Source organism: Hemiscyllium ocellatum, chromosome 33 (assembly GCF_020745735.1).
Source record: "Hemiscyllium ocellatum isolate sHemOce1 chromosome 33, sHemOce1.pat.X.cur, whole genome shotgun sequence".
Taxonomy (NCBI): domain Eukaryota; kingdom Metazoa; phylum Chordata; class Chondrichthyes; order Orectolobiformes; family Hemiscylliidae; genus Hemiscyllium; species Hemiscyllium ocellatum.
In genome coordinates this window covers 11,923,581-11,942,444 of record NC_083433.1, presented here as the reverse complement: position 1 = coordinate 11,942,444, position 18,864 = coordinate 11,923,581, and the positions used below count along the sequence as shown (strand labels likewise).

Sequence of the window (18,864 nt, the reverse complement as noted above, 5' to 3'; positions counted from 1 at the left end):
ATCCAACATAACTCTTCAAATCTGAAGAAATTAACCCTTTTCCTCTCTCCCCACAGACTCTGCCAGTTCTGCTGAGTACTTTCAGCATGTTTTTTTTCTGTATACTTTAGAAACATGGAAAATAGGTGCAGTAGTAGGCCATTCAGCCCCTCAATGCTGCACCCCTATTCAATATGATCATGGCTGATCATGCAGTCTCAGTATCCCACTCTCCCTTCCTCTCCATTCCTCTTGATCCCTCTAGCTCCAGGGGACCACGCCCGGCTCCCTTTTGAATACATCTAACAAACTGGCCCTAACAGTTTCCTGTGGGAGAGAATTCCACAGGTTCACAGTTTCCTGATTGAAGATGTTCTTCCTCATCTCAGTCCTGAATGGCTTACCCTTTATTCTTAGTTAAAAATCACACAACACCAGGTTATAGTCCAACAGTTGCATTTTGAAGTACAAGCTTAGGGGGTGCTGCTATTTGGTCAGGTAACTAGTCACCTGATGAAGGAACAGCACTCCGAAAGCCTGTACTTCCAAATGTACCTGCTGGGCTATAACCTGGTGTTGTGTGATTTTAAACTTTGTCCATCCAAGTCCAACACCTCCACATCATGGCCACCTTTATTCTTAGGCTGTGACCCCTAGTTCTGGACTTCCTCATTGTCGGGAACAGTCTTCCTGCATCTAACCTGTCCAATCCCATCAGGATTTTGTATGTTTCTATGAGATCTTCCCATATTCTTCTAAATTCCAGCGAATGTAAGGCCAGTTGACCCAGCCTTTCCTCGTATGTCAGTCCTGCCATTCTGGGGAATCAGTCTGGTGACCCTCCACTGAGCTCCCTCAATAGCAAGAATGTCCTTCCTCAGACTGGGAGACTAAAACTGCACACATACTCAAGGTGAGGCCTCACCAAGGCCCTGTATAACTGCAGCAAGACATCCCTACTCTGATGCTCAAATCCTCTCATTATGAAGGCCAGCATGCCATTAGCTTTCCTCACTGCCTGCTGCACCTGCATGCCAACTTTCAGTGACCATGTTCCACTTTGATATCCACCCACCAGCTGCACCTGCATACCAGCCTTCAGCGACTGTTCCACCATGACATCCAGGTCTCATTGCACATCACCTTTTCCTAAATTGCCACCATTTTGATAATAATCTGCTGTGCTGTTTTTGCAACCAAAATGGATAACCGCACATTTATCCACATGATATTGCACTTGCCAACTATTTGCCCACTCAGCCAGTCTGTCCAAGTCACCCTGCAGCCTCTTATCATCCTCCTCACAGCACACACTGCCATCCAGCTTAGTGTCACCTGCAAATTCAGTGATAATGGCATTCAATTCCTTCGTCCAAACCATAATGTATATTGTGAAAACTTGGGTCCCAGCACTGAACCTTGCAGTGCCCCACACATCACTACCTGCCACTCTGAAAAGGACCTGTTTATTCCAGTTCTCTGCTTCCTGTCTGCCAATGAGTTCTCAATCACATCAATTCATTACCTCCGATACTATGAGCTTTAATTTTCCTTACTAATCTCTTGTGTGGTGCCTTGTCAAAAGCCTTTTGAAAGTCCAGATACACAATACAGATTGATCATTGTTTAATTTACTGGTTGTATCCTCAAAGAGTTCCAGAAGATTTGTCAAGCATGATTTCCCTTTAGTGAATCCATGCTGATTAGGACTCTTTCTGTCACTGTTTTCCAAATGTTCAGTTATTTACATCCGTAATGATTGATTCCAGCATTTTCTACACCACCGATGTCAGGCTAACTGGCCTATAATTCTCCATTTCTCTCTCTCCCTTTTTTAAAGAGTGGAGTTACATTAGCTACCCTCCAGTCCATTGGAACTCTTCCAGGATCTACAGAGTACTGGAAAATGAGCAACAATGTGTCCACTATTCCTAAGGCCTCCTCCTTAAGTACTCTGGGATGCAGAGCCATAGGGACTTATAGGGTTTTAATCCCATCAATTTCCCCAATACCATTTCCTGACTAAAAAGGATTTCCTCCAGTTCCTCCTTTACGTTTGACCCTCTGTCCCGAGCTTTTCCTGAAGGTAATTGGGGTCCTCCTTAGTGAAAACAGATCCAAAAGTATTTATTCAACTGGTTCTGCCATCTTTTTGTTGTCCATTATGAATTCACCTGCAAGGGACTTACGTTTGTCTTCACCAGTCTTTTTCTCTTCACATATCTATAGAAAGTTTTGCAGTCAGTTTTGATGTTTTCTGCAAGCTTACTTTCATATTTCTGAATTAAACCCTATGTCCTCCTCTGTTGATTTTAAAATTTCTCCCAATCCTTTGGTTTGCTGTCAATTTATATGCCTCTTGTTTGGATTTAACATGACTCCTGATTTCCTTTGTTAACCATGGTTGAGCCACCTTCCTTTTTTGACTCTTACGCCAGACAGGGATGTACAATTGTTCAAGTTCACTCAGGTAATCTTTAAATGAAGGCCCTTCAAGCCTGCTCAGTCATTCATTATGATCATGGTTGATCATCGAATCAACTGACCTTTCAATCCATGCCCTTGGTCACTTAAGTCCCAGGTGCTACATTAGATCCTTGAAATCATACAATACTTTGACCTTGACTACTTCATTCTTCAAATACATAAGGGAGTTAATTTTTACTTTATATGATGGTGGAAAATGGGCAGCATTGAACCAGGTGTGGTGTTTTTTAGATTCATAAAGATTATCTTCAAAGTAAATTTTATTAGGGAAGAAATTAAAAGATTAAAAGTAAAAGACAGAGATCATTAAGAGGCCATTCAGCCCACTGTGTCTGAACTAGCTCTCTGACACAATCCAAATAGTCGAATGCCCCTTTGCTCTTTCCCCAGAGAGTGACAATTCTGATTAAGTTCTGATCTGATTCTGTTTTGGAACTTACGACCAAATCTTTTGGACAGCGGGTTCCAGATTACGACATCTCACTGTTTCCTTATCTTCCATTTTTGTTCTTTTTTGCTAATAACTTTCAAGACCAGATGTGGAGGTCAATGGTTTAATTGACCTATGTTTGGTTACATGAGTCTGGTAATTGATCTATGCTTACTGTGCTTGATTGGTTACATCTGGTCATTGACTTCAAACAAAATAGAAACCAGATGCAATATGAAGCAGGTATTTTGTATTACAGGGGTATTTTAACATTCTTGTAAATAGAGGTGTTGAACATCAATAATCCAGTGTTATCACTGCACTGCTCTAAGATGAGGAAAATAAATGATTAAATCTCTTGACCCCCGATTGTACACTCTATGATTTTCCCTTATATTGACAATTATGGAAATGACAGTCAATCATAGATATGAGGGGTGACCAATATGATCCCTTTCTAATATCATTATGGTTCATAATTCAAATGAAAACCATGGTCCCTCTATGTTTCACAAGTTATAGAAACAGCTGCAATTGCAAAGTTTCAACCTTTGATCAAAAGTTGTTGAGTTTACCCATTTCTCTGAGCAGGAACTGTTGCACCCTATGTACTCTCTCCAACCTGTTCAGGATTTTGAAAACCCCTCTCAAATCTCCTCCCCATCTCTTCTTTCGTCTTTTGATTAAGGAGCAGTGCTCGGAAAGCTTGTGATTTCAAATAAACCTATCAGTCTATAACCTGGTGTCGTGTGACTTCTGATGTTGTCCACCCCAGTCCAACAGTGGCACCTCCACTCCATCTCTTCTTCTCTCCAAGGAGAAGAGTCTCAAATTCTTCAATCTTGTAACTGTCTTCATAACTGAAGTTTCTCATCCCTGGAACCAAAACTTGTGAATCGCTTCAGCAGTCTGTCCATTGCATACATGCCTTTTCTGTATTGCTGTGCCCACATGAGTGCAGAGGACACTGTTAATCACTCTCTCAACCTGTCTTGCATCTTTAATGCACATATACATCCAATTCCCTTTGCTCTTATGAACAGTCTCAGATTGAACCCTTTACTTGTTGTTATTGAAATCTACTTTCCTCCGCACCACCACTGATAACCGTCACTCACTGAACCTCCCAGGTCTCAGGTTTATCATGTTCATGTTGATCCTTCTCACAGGTGCCTGGATTATGACGAGTGGACTACAAGTTGGTATTGGCAAGTACGTTGGTCAGGCGGTGCGTGACCATGCTACAGCAAACACACGGTCAACTGCCAAGGTGGTTGCCATGGGGATAGCACCGTGGGGAATAGTATACGAGAAAGAGCGTCTGGTGAACCCCAAGGTAAGATTGGCAGAGATGGGGGCTTTGTAAGAGTCGGGGTGACTTCATATGCTTATATATAAGAACATGGAGGAGGGGGAAGGCCATATAGCCCATTGGACTGCTATTGGGTTAGGGACTTAGTCTGCCTTTCAATAATGCCATATCTTATCAGATTGTGGTCTCAAGCCACTTTTTTGCCTGATTCATATAACCCTTAACTTCATTTGATCAAAAATCTACCTAACTCAGACTCAAGGACCCTGACTCTACTACTCTTTGGGAAAGATAATTCCATAGAGTAAAGAGAGAAAGAAAATCTCCTCATCCCAGTCAACTGGGATATTATTGGCAGGATGGTATATGATCATCATTAGTGTCTACTGGGGACACGATAGCTGAATTGGAATGTTCTAGACTCATAAGCTGAACATCTGGCTTAATTACTTGGAGACATGGGCTCAATTCCTAACAACACCTGAGTAATTAGATTCAAGTCATAAATCCGAACAACAACCATGAATCTCCCAATCTAGGGTGGCACGGTGCCTCAGTGGTTAGCACTGCTGCCTCATAACGCCAGGGACCCAGGTTTGATTGCAGCCTCAGCGACTGACTGTGTGGAGGTTGCACGATCTCCCCTTGCCTGTGCGGGTTTGTTCTGGTTTCCTGCCAAAGTCCAAAGATGTGTAGGTTGGGTGAGTTGGCCAGGCTAAATTGTCCAGAATGTTTAGGGATGTGTCGGTTGGGTGCCAATGTAGGAGTCTGGGTGGGTTACTCTTCGGAGAGTCGGTGGGGGAACTTGTTGGGCCAAAGGGCCTGTTTCCATGCTGTAGGGATTCTAGAAAAAATACAAGAGTGTTGTAAAAAAAATCTGGTTCCCCCATATCCCTTGAGGAAAGGAAATCTGCCATCCTTACCTGAACTGACCTTCATGTGACTCTCGACCCACAGCAATGTGGGTAATTCTTCTCTGCCCTTTGAAATGATGCAGTAAGACTGGCAATGCCAGCAAACTGTAAGAGAGAATATATTGGATGCACCCAAACCATACAGACTGCAGCAAGTCGCCACCACCTCCCTCTCAACGCAGTTAGTGGTGGCTGTGAATTGCCTTGTGAGACTCACATACAAATGCAAATACAAGGACTACACTTGACACATGTTAGAATAAGATTGTGTGTGTGTGCATGAATGTGTGTTGTACAAGTGTGTGTGTGTATATGAGTGTGCGCGTCAGTGAGACAGTGCATGCTTTTTAAGTGTGTAATGGATTCTTGTATAAATATCATCACTGTGTACAGAGTGATTATGAAATATTGTACAAATTTAAACAACTATTACCAGATGCGCACACAGAATCAAATTATAAGTGAACATTAAATGCAGCATTGACAGATTTGGATGTCATATCTAAGCGCCAACATAACAACAACCCTGATCATAGCTCTTTCAATCTGATGGCCCAGTCGCTGCTAAATGATTTAATAAATACTAACAATTATACTTGATGGATTCTGATTTCTGGTTCTGCTTTTATCTTTTGTGCATTCAAAGACTTTACAGTTTCTAGCTGCTCCTGGTTTCCTTCCACAGTCCGTAGATGTGTAGGTTGGGTGAATTATCCATGGGAAATGCAGGATTATAGGGATAAGTTGGGATGGGAGAGGATTGATGGGCTGAATGGCCTGCTTCTGCACTATTGGGGTCCTATGTTCTATGTTTAAATTTGCTTTGCTAAAGAGCCATTATTATCAAGCTTTTATCACTGTTGTGTATCTGTATTTATGCATGTGGGTCTTGCATCTATGTAGGTGTGCATCTGTATGTTTGTTTAAATGTGCATATTTCAGCAAAGTTATTTGTATGCCGACAGTCCCTGGGTTCCAAACAGGTTCTGTTCCTGACCATGTTTGCAAGTTGAGTTGCATGCAAGTTGGAACACAATGCAGGACAATATAAAATAGCTGCTCGTAAGTACAGGAAATGTGTGCCAGATCTTTAACATTACACCCCTGGAAGGGGATTGCGATTGTAAGTATGAACATTCATAAATCAGACGTTCGTAAACGAGGGACTCCCTGTAGTTTTATTTAGGGAGAACTTGTGCGTATGTCCGTGTTTGTGTGAGTGTGAATATGAACGTAGAACTTAGAAAAGCACAGCACAAGACAGGCCTTTTGGCCCATCATGTTGTGTCGAACACTATTCCTAATCTAAACTAAAATAACCTAAAATAATCTAAACTAAAATATATGTGCGAGTGTGTGCCTGTGTGAAAGTGTATGTGTGTGAGAAAGTATGTGTAACAATGTGTGTGTGAGGCATGCGTCTGTAGGCCCAGATTTGATTCTTACTCGCCTGTTTGCATTTGGTCAGGGCTCCTTCCCTGTTGAATACACAATAAGTAGTGACAAAGAGGAAGAGTACACGCTGGATGATAATTACTCTGCCTTCCTGCTGGTGGATGATGGCACGAACAATCGGATGGGAGGAGAAATTCAGTTCCAAGCACAATTGGAGCAACATATATTGACACAGAGGACAGGAATCGGAGGTGTGTATTACCGGAACAACAGGCTGCTTTGTCCTGACTGGCATCAAGCCTATAGAGTGTTGTTGACCCAACGTCCCCTTGTTTAAAACAGTCTGGGAGAGTCACTATGATTGGTTTTCAGTTATTACCCACCATGAGGCATTGGTCTTGTCTTTGCTCCCCCACAAACATTTCCTTCAACCCCATAAGTCATAGAATCCCCTACAGTGTGGAAACAGGCCATTTGGCCCAACAAGTCCACACTGACCCATCAAAGTGTAACCCACCCGGACCCATTCCCCTACCCTATTGTGCTAAATTTCCCCCTTACTAATGCATTTGCTCTACACATCCCTGAACACAATGGGCAATTTATTATGACCAATTCACCTAACCCACACATATTTTAGATTGTGGGTGGAAACCGGAGCACCCAAAGGAAACCCACCCAAGTGAAAGGTGAAAGTGTTAGATTGGATTAAATTTCTTATGGTATGGAAACAGGCCCTTCGGCCCAACAAGTCCACACCCACCCTCTGAAGAGTAACATGCCCAGACCCATTCCCCCTGACGAATGCAGCTAACACTTTGGGCAATTTAGCATGGCCAATTCACCTGACCTGCACATCTTTGGATTGTGGGAGGAAACCCACGCAGATATGGGGAGAATGTGCAAACTCCACACAGACAGTTGCCCAAGGCAGGAATTGAACCCGAGTTCCTGGTGCTGTGTGGCAGCAGTGCTAACCACTGAGCCACTGTGCCACCCCAGCGGTTACATTGGGAGTGAGCCAGGAGCGTGCGTTTCTGTCAAATTTGACAACAATGCATGTTCTGTTTAAGTAGGAAATGGGAAGGTGAGAGGTAAGAGGTTTAGAGGGGATTTAAGAAAAGGCTTTTTTCACCCAGAGGGTGGTGGGGGTGTCTGGAATGCGGTTCCTGGGACTGGAGTTGAGGTAGGAAACTTCAGTCTTTGGATGAGAACTTGAAATATCGTAACAGCCAAGGCTATGGGTCAGATGTAAGAAGGTGGGGTGAGTGTGGATGGGGTTGGTGTCGAAAGGTCTCATTTGTGTTATATGACTCTATGAAATGCCCCTCGTAGAAGGTTGCTAATCTCTGGAATTCTCTTTTACAGAACAGTGGGAGGGTGGATTGTTGGGTTTGCTCAAAGCTGAGTTAGATTTTTAGTTGACAAGGCAGTCAAAGGTTACAGGAAAAGGGTGGTGTGGGGGAAGGTGTAGTTAAGCCCGCAGTCAGATCAGCCATGTTCTGTTGAATGGTGGAGCAGGTTAAAAGGCTGAAAGGCCTACTGTTGCTTTTTTAAAAATCCATCCATAGGATGAGGGCATCGCTGCCTCGGCCAGTATTTATTAACCCCTCCCTAATTTCCCAAATGACAGTTAAGAGTCAACCCCATTGTTGTGGGTCTGGAGTCACATATAGGCCAGACCAGGTGAGGATGGCAGATTCCCTCTCTAAAGGGCATCGATGAACCAGATGGGTTTTTCCTGACGATCAACAATGGATTCGCAGTCGCCATTAAACCTTTAATTCCAGATATCTGTTGAATTCAAATTCTACCCTGCCATGGTGGGAATCAATCCCTGGTGTGTTACCTGGGTCTCAGGATTAACAACCAAGTGGTAAAACCATTAGGCCATAGCCTCCCCATTATCTCTTATGTTCTGATGTAGAATAATGCACCGACCACTGTACAGAGAGGCACTCAGGCACAAACAAACTGACAAAAACTCACGTTAACATTGAGGACTGTGCTTTAACTCTGTTCCTTGCCTGCAGGGAGAGGAAGCATTGAGATCCCTGTGCTGTGCATGCTGATCCAAGGGGGGCCCAACATGCTGGAGGTGAGCAGTCGATTGAGGCCATTCTATCTGAATGTATGGTGAGCAGTGAGGCCTTCTGTCCGCAGTGACTGGGCACTTCCAGCAGGGACTAACAGTCCTCAGTATCTAGTTGGTGGCAAAGGTCCAATAATCAGACCTGTCCCAATAACTGGAAGATGTCCCGTTCCCAATGGCCCAAGCGATGACCTTTTTAAGGAGATCCCGTCCTTAAAGGTGATGAGGAGAAATATCTTCACCCAGAGAGCCTGTGGAATTCTCTGCTACTGAAAGTGGTTAAGGCCAAAATATTGAATGTTTCCAAGAAGGATGTAGTTCTTGGGACGAGAAATATCAAAGGGAAGGGGTCGAGAAGCAGCAGCAGGATACTGAGTTGGATGATCAGCCATGATCATACTGAATAGCTTGAAGGGCTAAAGATCTACAACAAAGATCTACTCCTGCTTCAATTGTCTTCATTGAAGTCATTCATCATTGAGTGACGATGACTGAGATATGCTTTCTCCAAGGGATCCTGATAAGGTCACCTAATTTATAATGGATGCATATATTTTCTTCCCCACCATGACCCTGTGTTGCAAGATTTGAAATTTGCCATGACCCCACAATGGTTATAAACCAGTAAAATGTGTGAATGATTACACCCTGGTCCAAATCACCTTGTAACTTCACAACGGAACTTCTATAAGAGCAGAACTTCTGCTCCCTAGGATGACTGTTTTTGTTTTTATACCCTCCGACTGGTAGGAAAATGGAGTGGGTGGGGGTGTGGGGGGGTGGGGCACTGTTGTGAGGCCTGTGGCAGGGTGAAGCAAAGTGTTTGATTCTCAGAGTCCTGAAAGGTCATCTAGCTACACCTTGACATTTCTGAAGCTGGAATCCGACCTCAGAGATCCAACCCCAGCATGACATAAAAACACCAGGACCTAAATGGGATGTGCTTTTCCACACATCGGGTGAGAGCTGGACATCTGCCTCAGGGGTCATGACCCCCAAATTGAGCCATCGCTGTCTCAGAGGTCGTGACCCCCAAATTCAGCTATCACCGCCTCAGGGGTCATGACGCCCAAATTGAGCCATTGCTGCCTCAGAGGTCGTGACCCCCAAATTGAGCTATCACTGCCTCAGAGGTTGTGACCCTCAAATTCAGCCATTGCTGCCTTAAAGGTCGTGACCCCCAAATTGAGCCATTGCTCAGAGGGACTGGGTTCTGTTTGGGGCGAGCAGTTTTAACCTGTGCTGTTCACTCCTGGGCTTTTTTTAGAGAATTTACAAAGCTACGACAAACAACATCCCATGGCTCATCCTGTCGGGGACGGGAGGGCTGGCGGACATCTTGGCTGAGGTCATGGTGGAATCCTTCACGCCGGAAACCCTGAAGAAGGAAGTGGAAGTGCAGATCCAAAAGCATTTCCCTTCCGAAGACATCCAGAGGTTGGTCGAGCTGGTGAGTGTACGGAGCAGTGAGGGAGCTGATCTGGGCTGAGGAGAGAACTGAAACGTTAAATACCTCTAAGGCCTGAGCTGGGTTAACAGCTCTTCCTATCATAGAATCCCTACAGTGTTGAAATAGGCCATTTGGCCCAACAAGTCCACTCCGACCCTTCAAACAGTAATGCACCCTAACCCATTCCCCTCCCCTACTGCTTTACATTTACCTGACTAATGCACCTAACATACACATCCCTGAACACTATCTGCAATTTAGCATGGCCAATTCACCCTAACCGGCACACCTTTGGATTGTGTGAGGAAACCCACATGGACATAGGGAGAATATGCAAACTCCACACAGACAGTCGCCCGAGGCTGGAATCGAACTCAGGTCCCTGGCGCTGTGAGGCAACAGCACTGAGCCACCGTGCCACCTTCTGGGTCACAGTTATTCTCAGGAGCCTCAATCGGAGACATGAGCACATGAGCTAGCCTGATACTCAGTACTGAGGGAGAGCAGCATTGTCAGAGACATTGGCTTTCACACGACACATTAAGCCCTCTCTTGAGTGAGCTTGAAAGATCTATTAGCACCTTTGCAAGAATGGGATGGGGGACAGTCCCTCTTGCGTTCACCCACCACTTGTCCCAACCTCATAAATTCCCGAATCATGTCACAGCTATCATCACTAAAATAAATCAAGGAACTGCGGATGCTGGGGATATGAAACAAAAGCAGAAATTGCTGGAGAAACACAGCAGGACTGGCCACATCTGTGGAGAGAGAAAGCAGGGTTAACGTTTCAGGTCATGGTTCTGAGGAAGCGTCTCCTGACATTAACTGTGCTTTCTTCTTGCAGATGCTGCCAGTCCTGCTGAGTTTCTCCAGCAACTTCTATTCTTGTTTCTGATATTGTCTCTGTTGGAGTGAAGGAAATGTGGCCACCAATTTGCTCACAGTAAGCGCCCACAAACAACAATGTGAGAATAACCAGATACTTTCATAGACTTTTTTCGAATGTCGATTGAGGGATAAGTATTGGCCAAGACCATTGGATACAGACCATGCTCCTTTTCAAAATTTTCACATTCACCTGAGGGAATAGCAGAGCCTCTGATATTCAAATCCAACCCCCTTTTTTTGTTTGATTCATTCACAGGATGTGGAATTGTGGGTTTATACTCCATCCCTAATTGCAGTTAAGAGTCAGCCACATAGTGCCTGGTGTCACCTGGAGGTTGGACAATGTAGCAGTTTCCTTCCCTAAAGGGCATTAGCGAAACAGCTGGGTTTTCCCCAGCAATTGGCATCTGTCTTATGGCCATGATTAGACTCTCAATTCCAGATTTTTAAATAAATTCAAATCCCACCATTTAAGTTCAAACCTAACTCTGCAGGACATTGCCTGACTCTCTGGATTAATAAACTAGGGATAGTCCTACAATGCCGTCATCTCCCCTGACAATATAGTACTCTGTTAGTGCTGCAGAAGGGTATAAGTACTGAAGTCTCCTATGTATCTATGGACCCACAATGGGGTGGCATGGTGACTCAGTGCTTAGCACTGCTGCCTCACAGGACCAGGGATCTGGGTTCGATTGCACTCGGGTGACTGTCTGTGTGAACTTTGCATGTTCCACCTGCGTCTGTGTCTTCCCACAGTCCAAAGACGTGCAGGTTAGGTGGATTGGCCATACTAAAGTGTCCGGGCATGTGCAGGTTGGGTGATTAGCTGTGGAAAATGTGGGGTTGGGTCTGGGTGGGATGTGCTTCAGAGGGTTGGTGTGGGCTTGATGGGCTGAATGGTCTTTTTCTGCACTGTAGGGGTTCTGTGCTCCTATTCAGAGACATGGATACTACTACTGAGCACATTTCTTTTTGTCTCTCCATTTCTCTCTCTATTTTTCTCTCTCTCCCTCTTTCTTCCCTCCTTGTGTTAGTCAGCCATGTTTGGGTGCTGATGGTTGCCAATCAGTTATATTTAATTAGTCTTCACCTTATTGACCGCACAATGTTTACATGTCCTCACATGTTTACTTGTAGGTGGAGAGGATTTTTGAAAACAAGCACTTAATAACGGTCTATAGGGCAGATCTGGATGGGACGGAAGAGTTCGATACAATGATTTTGAAGGCACTCTTCAAAGGTAATGTCCAAGCAGAATAAATTGTTAACAATCCCTGGCCTGCTCCCTCCCTTCAGCTTCATGGCGTATACCCGACTAGGATGGAGTTGACAGCTATGGCCTTTGAGCCAACACAATGCAGTAATCTATTCGACTCTGGAAGGCATCACTTGCACATGTGAATTCAGCCCCACGAGCCTGCTCTGCCTTTTAAAGTAATTTAGATTACTTAGATTTAAAGTAATTTAGATTACTTACAGTGTGAAAACAGGCCCTTCGGCCCAACAAGTCCACACCGACCCGCCGAAGCGCAACCCACCCATACCCCTACATTTACCCCTTACCTAACACTACGGGCAATTTAGCATGACCAATTCACCTGACCCGTACATCTTTGTGACAGTGGGAGGAAACCGGAGCACCCGGAGGAAACCCACGCTGGCACGGGGAGAACGTGCAAACTCCACACAGTCTGTTGCTTGAGTCGGGAATTGAACCTGGGTCTCTGGCGCTGTGAGGCAGCAGTGCTAACCACTGTGCCACTGTGCCGCCATTGGATAAGATCATGGCTGATTTGATTGTGGCTTCACTTTTACCTCCCACAATCCCCTTTGACTCCTTTGCCCATCAAGAGTCTCTCTACATTTCTCTTAAAGGTATTCAATGGTCATGTGTCCAATCACTCTCCAGGGCAGAGAATCCCACAGACTTATGAACCTCTCAGAGAGAAACAAAATCCCTACATCTCCGTCTTCAGAGCGAGACATCTAGGTGTGTCCCCTAGCTCTAATCTCTTCCGCAAGTGGAAACATCCTCTTGCCTTTTACCCCTCAGGATCTTGGATATTTCAGTCAAGTCACGTTTTGGTTCTTTGAAATTCCAACGAATAGAAATATAGGAGCTGGAGAAGGCTATTTGGCCCTTTGAACCTGTTTCATCATTCCATATGATCAATGGCTGATCATCAAGCACAGTACCCCATTCCCACTTTCGCCCAGTGCCCTTACAATTATAGGATTCCTACACTGCAGAAAGAGGCCATTCAGCCTATCGAGTTCACACTGATCCTCCAAATAACTTCCCACTCAGACCTGCCCCTCTCTCTGATCCCTGTGACCCTTCATTTCCCATGGCTAATCCACCTATCCTGCACATTGTTGGAAATTACGGGGCATTTTGTTTTAGCATGGCCAATCCACCTGATACCCTTTGGCCCTAAGAGCTGTATCTAACTCATTCTAAGAACATTCAGTGTTTTGGCCCCGACCACTTTCCAGAGAATTCCACAGGCTCCCTGCTCTGTGACCGAAGACATATTTTTCTCCTAAAAGCACAACCTTTGTCCATTGGATAATACCCTCATCCCGGGAGTCACTGTTTGAAGGATTCTGCCCTCAGCTGACACAGACATTCGAAGGTGATGGATAGGAGAGGCCTCGGATCCCTGGCCTGCTTTATACCCTGCCCTCCAGCGGGGTCATTGAGGTCAATCAGAGTTCAGTATCTGGCACCCTGACAAGATTAAAACTGACCCAGCAGCAGAGCCTAAGGTCCAGTCTACATTTGCTCTGGCCTTTCATGGTTCAGTCGGTAGTGCCATTGGCTATGAGCCTAAAGTGCCTGGGCTCAAGACCAACTCCAGACCTAGGGGTACAGGTACATACTGTATATACGCATGTATAGGTCAATCCCATGTATAAGTAAACCCCTTTTATTTGGCCAAAATATCTTGTATTTTCCAGATATCTTGTGTATAAACCCTACTATATCGCATTAAATCGCATTCATTCTTATGGGTAACTCTATTAATTGCTCTTTTTTTTACTATATCGCATCACTATTCATAACTCTATTTACCACACTTGGTTTACTGCAGCACGTTTTGATTCATTCATTCATTCAGACTGGAATGAAGTCTATTAGTACTTAACGCACTTACTGATGAAGGGCTTTTGCCTGAATCGTCAACTGTCCTCCTAGGATGCTGCCTGACTTTTAGATTAGATAAGATTAGATTCCCTACAGTGTGAAAACAGGCCCTTCGGCCCTACAGGTCCACACCGACTCTCCGAAGACTAACCCACCCAAACCCTTTTTCCCTCTGAGTAATGCACCTAATTGACAATTTGAGCATGGCTAATTCACCTGACCTGCACATCTTTGGACTGTGGGAGGAAACCAGAGCACCCGGAGGAAACCCACGCAGACACAGGGAGATTGTGCAAACTCCACACAAACAGTCACTCGAGGTTGGTCCCGGGACCCACTCTCGACTCTAATCTCCAGCATCTGCAGTCCTCAGTTTTGCCTACTTAACGCACTTCGTTCACTATACATCCAAAAGTTAAAAAAGTGCAGCATGAATTATGGCCCTTCCAAACTTGTGCCCATGTATTAGTCAACCCCATAATTTCAGCTTTAAAAAACACTATCTTTAAAATTCGACCTATGCACAGATATATTCAGTAATTCTTTGCGATTTGTGTCACAGGTTAAGACCATGTTATTGCTCAGATTTTTGAGTAGAAGAGTTGGGATGTCTTGTTAAGGTTGTGCAGGACATCAGTGAGACCTCTTATAGAGTACTGTGTGCAGTTCTGGTCACCCTGTCATAGGAAGGATTTCAATAAACTGGAGAGGGTTCAGAAAGGATTTACCAGGATGTTACCGGGAATGGAGGGCTTGAGTTATAAGGAGAGGCTGGGACTTTCTTCACTAGTGTGTTGGAGTTTGAGGGGTGACCTTATAGATGTTTATAAAATCATGAGGTGCATTGATAAGGTGAATGATGTGTGAGGGGAGTTCAAAACTAGGGGACATATTTTTAAGGTGAGAGGGGAAAGATTAAAAGAGGACACAAGGAGCAACTTTCTTACACAAGAGAGTGGTTAGGGTGTGGAATGAATTGCCTGAGGAAGTGATAGATGTGGGTACAGTTAGAACGTTTAAATGACATTTGGAAAAGAACATGAATGGGAAACATTTGGAGGGATATGGGCCAAATGTGGGCAGGCGGGACAAGTTTAGTTTGGGAACATGGTCAACATGGAGTGGTTGGACCGAAGGGCCTGTATCCGTATTGTACGACTCCATGACTCTATCTAAACACTAAATGGAGGTGGAAGCTGGGGTGGTGCTGCACTGTTCGGAGTTGCCGTCTTTTGGATGTGATATTAAAACATAGCCCTGCCGGTCCTCGTGGGTGAGTGTGAAAGATATAGCATTGTTCTGGCGAAGATTGTAGAAGTTCTATCACGAACACTTGAGTCTGGCCAATCCGCCTAACCTGCACGTCTTTGGACTATGGGAATTCACAGACACAGGGAGAACATGCAAACTTCACACAGGTTGGGTGATATTTATCCCTCAGCCAACATCATTGAAATGATCTGGTGATTATCACATCACTGTGGGAGCTTGCTGCGTGTCAACGACCGCTATGTCTCCTGGATTGCAATAGAGATTAAACTGCAAAAATACACCATTGGCTGGAATGTGCTTTGGGATAACCTGGAGTTCTGGAAGATGCTATAGGGATGCAAATCAGTCATTCTTTTATGGAGGAGAACATCATTTAAGTCTTTACCTGAACATTGTTACAATGCCAGCAGTAGATAAAAGGTTCATTCCCGTACTTTCCAGTCCCAGTTCTGTTCAATCCCAGCACAGCCCAGTCCTGGCACTGGAGGAGAAAGTGAGGTCTGCAAATGCTGGAGATCAGAGCTGAAAATGTGTTGCTGGAAAAGCGCAGCAGGTCAGGCAGCATCCAAGGAGCAGGGATTCGACGTTTCGGGCATAAGCCCTTCTTCAGGAATGAGGAGAGTGTGCCAAGCAGGCTAAGATAAAAGGTAGGGAGGAGGGACTTGGGGGAGGGGCATTGGAGATGTGATAGGTGGAAGGAGGTCAAGGTGAGGGTGATAGACCGGAATGGGGTGGGGGCGGAGAGGTCAGGAAGAAGATTGCAGGTTAGGAAGGCAGTGCTGAGTTCGAGGGTTGGGACTGAGACAAGGTGGGGGTAGGGGAAATGAGGAAACTGGAGAAATCTGAGTTCATCCCTTGTGGTTGGAGGGTTCCTAGGCGGAAGATGAGGCGCTCTTCCTCCAACCGTCGTGTTGTTATGGTCTGGCGATGGAGCAGTCCAAGTACCTGCATGTCCTTGGTGAAGTGAGAGGGGGAGTTGAAGTGTTGAGCCACAGGGTGGTTGGGTTGGTTGGTCCGGGTGATCCCAGAGATGATCTCTGAAACGTTCCGCAAGTAGGCGGCCCATCTCCCCAATATATAGGAGGCCACATCGGGTGCAGCAGATGCAGTAAATGATGTGTGGAGGTGCAGGTGAATTTGTGGTGGATATAGAAGGATCCCTTGGGGCCTTGGAGAGAAGTAAGGGCGGAGGTGTGGGCGCAAGTCTCTATATTAGGGAGACAGGCCGTCTACTTGTGGAACGTTTCAGAGAACACCTCTGGGACACCTGGACCAACCAACCCAACCACCCCGTGGCTCAACATTTTAACTGCCCCTCCCACTCCACCAAGGACATGCAGGTACTTGGACTCCTCCATCGCCAGACCATAACAACACAACAGTTGGAGGAAGAGCGCCTCATCTTCCGCCTAGGAACCCTCCAACCACAAGGGATGAACTCAGATTTCTTCAGTTTCCTCATTTCCCCTACCCCCACCTTGTCTCAGTCCCAACCCTCGAACTCAGCACCGCCTTCCTAACCTGCAATCTTCTTCCTGACCTCTCCGCCCCCCACCCCGCTCCGGCCTATCACCCTCACCTTGATCTCCTTCCACCTATCACATCTCCATCGCCCCCCCCCCCCAAGTCCCTCCCCCCTACCTTTTATCTTAGCCAGCTTGGCACGCTTTCCACATTCCTGAAGAAGGGCTTATGCCCGAAACGTCGATTCTCCTGCTCCTTGGATGCTGCCTGACCTGCTGCGCTTTTCCAGCAACATATTTTCAATCCCGACACTGCCCAATCCCGGCACTGCCCAATCCCGGCACTGCCAAATCCCGGCAATGCCCAAAATCTCGACACTGCCCAAAATCCCAGTATTATCCAAATCTGGCACTGCCCAAACCCAGCACTACCCAAAATCCAGGCATTATCTAAACCCAGCACTGCCCAGTTCCAGCACTGTCCAATCACGGCACTGTCCAAAATCCTGGCATTATCCAAACCTGGCACTGCCCAAACGCAACACTGCCCAGTTTCGGCACTGACCAATCTCGGCACTGTCCAATACAGCGCTGCCCAATCCTGACTGTCCAGTTCTAGCATTGCCCAATCTCGGCACTACTCGAACCTGGCACTGCCCAGTCTCGGGACTGCCCAAAATCCTGGCATTACCCAAACCCATCACTGCCCAATTCTGACACTGTCCAGTTCCGGCCTGCCCAGTCTCGGCACTGCCCAATCCCGACACTGCTCAATCCGCACTGCCCAATGCCAACACTATTCAATCCCAGCACTGCCCAGTCTTGGCATTGTCCAAACTCGGCACTGCCCAGTCCTGGCATGGCCCAATCCTTACACTGCTCAATCCAGCACTGCTCAGTCTTGGCATTATCCAAACCTGGCACTGCTCAATTCTGGCACTGCTCTGTGCTGGCATTGCTCAGTCTCACTGTGTTTATTCCTAGCGTTGGCTAATCTCCATACTGACTATTGCCAAAAGTGATCAACCACAGTACTAGCCCTCCTCAGGACTGACTACTCTCAGGACAGATCTTCCTCAGGCCTGACCCTCATTGGGTCTAACATTCTTCATGACTGACCCTCCACAGGACTGATCCTCCTTGGGTCTGAACTGTCTATTTTAGACTATCCCAAGAACTGACAGTTGTATTTACGGATCATTTCCAGGTTAATTTCTCCCACTATCGATCACTGCCAGGACTAACTCTTGGAGTAGTGTGTTTGGGGTGTACAATGGCTGGGGGTGGGGGTGGGGGAGTCTTGTCAAGGGGTTCCTCAGATATTGAACCCTGCTCTCTGTGTCTTCACAGCCTGTAAGAAGGAGAGAATTGATGCCCAGAGTTACCTCGATGAGCTAAAACTGGCAGTGGCGTGGAGCCGAGTGGATATTGCCAAAAGCCAGTTATTTAATGGAGAAATCGAGTGGAAGGTAAGAATGGATGTGGGTGTGTCTGTGTGAGAGTCTAGGTGTGTATGTGACTCTGTGTGAGTGTGTGTGTGTATGTGAGTCTGAGAGTGTCTGGATGTGTCTGTTTGTGTTTGTGACATTATATCTGTCCATCTGTGTGTCTGTGTGTGTGTGTCTGTGAGTAACTGTGTGTATGTGTGACAGTGTGTGACTGTGTGTGTGCGTGTGGGTGTGTATGTACATGCATCGATGTGAATGTATGTGTGTGTGTTTGCTACAGTGTTTGTGTGTGTGTGAGACTGTGTGTTTGTGTGTGTGTTTGTGACTGTATGTAGGTGCTTGCCTGTGTTTGTAACTGTGTGTGTGTGCGTACATGCCATGCGTGTATGTGTGACAGTGTGTGCATTTGCATGCACCTGTGTGTGTGCCTGTGCCTGTGTGTTTGTGTGTGTATGTTTATGACTGTGTGTGTAGGTGCTTGCCTGTGTTTGTAACTGTGTGTGTGTGTGTGTGTGTGTGTACATGCCATTTGTGTGTGTGTGTGTGTGTGCGTGTGAGAGACAGTGTGTGCATATGTGTG

General features: G+C 45.8%; 1 protein-coding gene across 5 annotated transcripts in view; it reads left to right on the top strand.

Annotated features, from left to right (window-relative positions):
- The window catches only part of trpm4a (transient receptor potential cation channel, subfamily M, member 4a), a 94,079-nt gene that overhangs the window by 29,271 nt on the left and 45,944 nt on the right, over positions 1-18,864 (top strand). For all 5 annotated transcript variants that reach the window (XM_060849270.1, XM_060849266.1, XM_060849265.1 and 2 more), the window contains 6 exons: positions 4,066-4,232; positions 6,591-6,768; positions 8,551-8,615; positions 9,877-10,059; positions 12,091-12,193; positions 18,187-18,305. In XM_060849270.1, the coding sequence (XP_060705253.1) occupies positions 4,066-4,232; positions 6,591-6,768; positions 8,551-8,615; positions 9,877-10,059; positions 12,091-12,193; positions 18,187-18,305 (815 nt within the window). The remainder of the gene's footprint in view (positions 1-4,065; positions 4,233-6,590; positions 6,769-8,550; positions 8,616-9,876; positions 10,060-12,090; positions 12,194-18,186; positions 18,306-18,864) is intronic.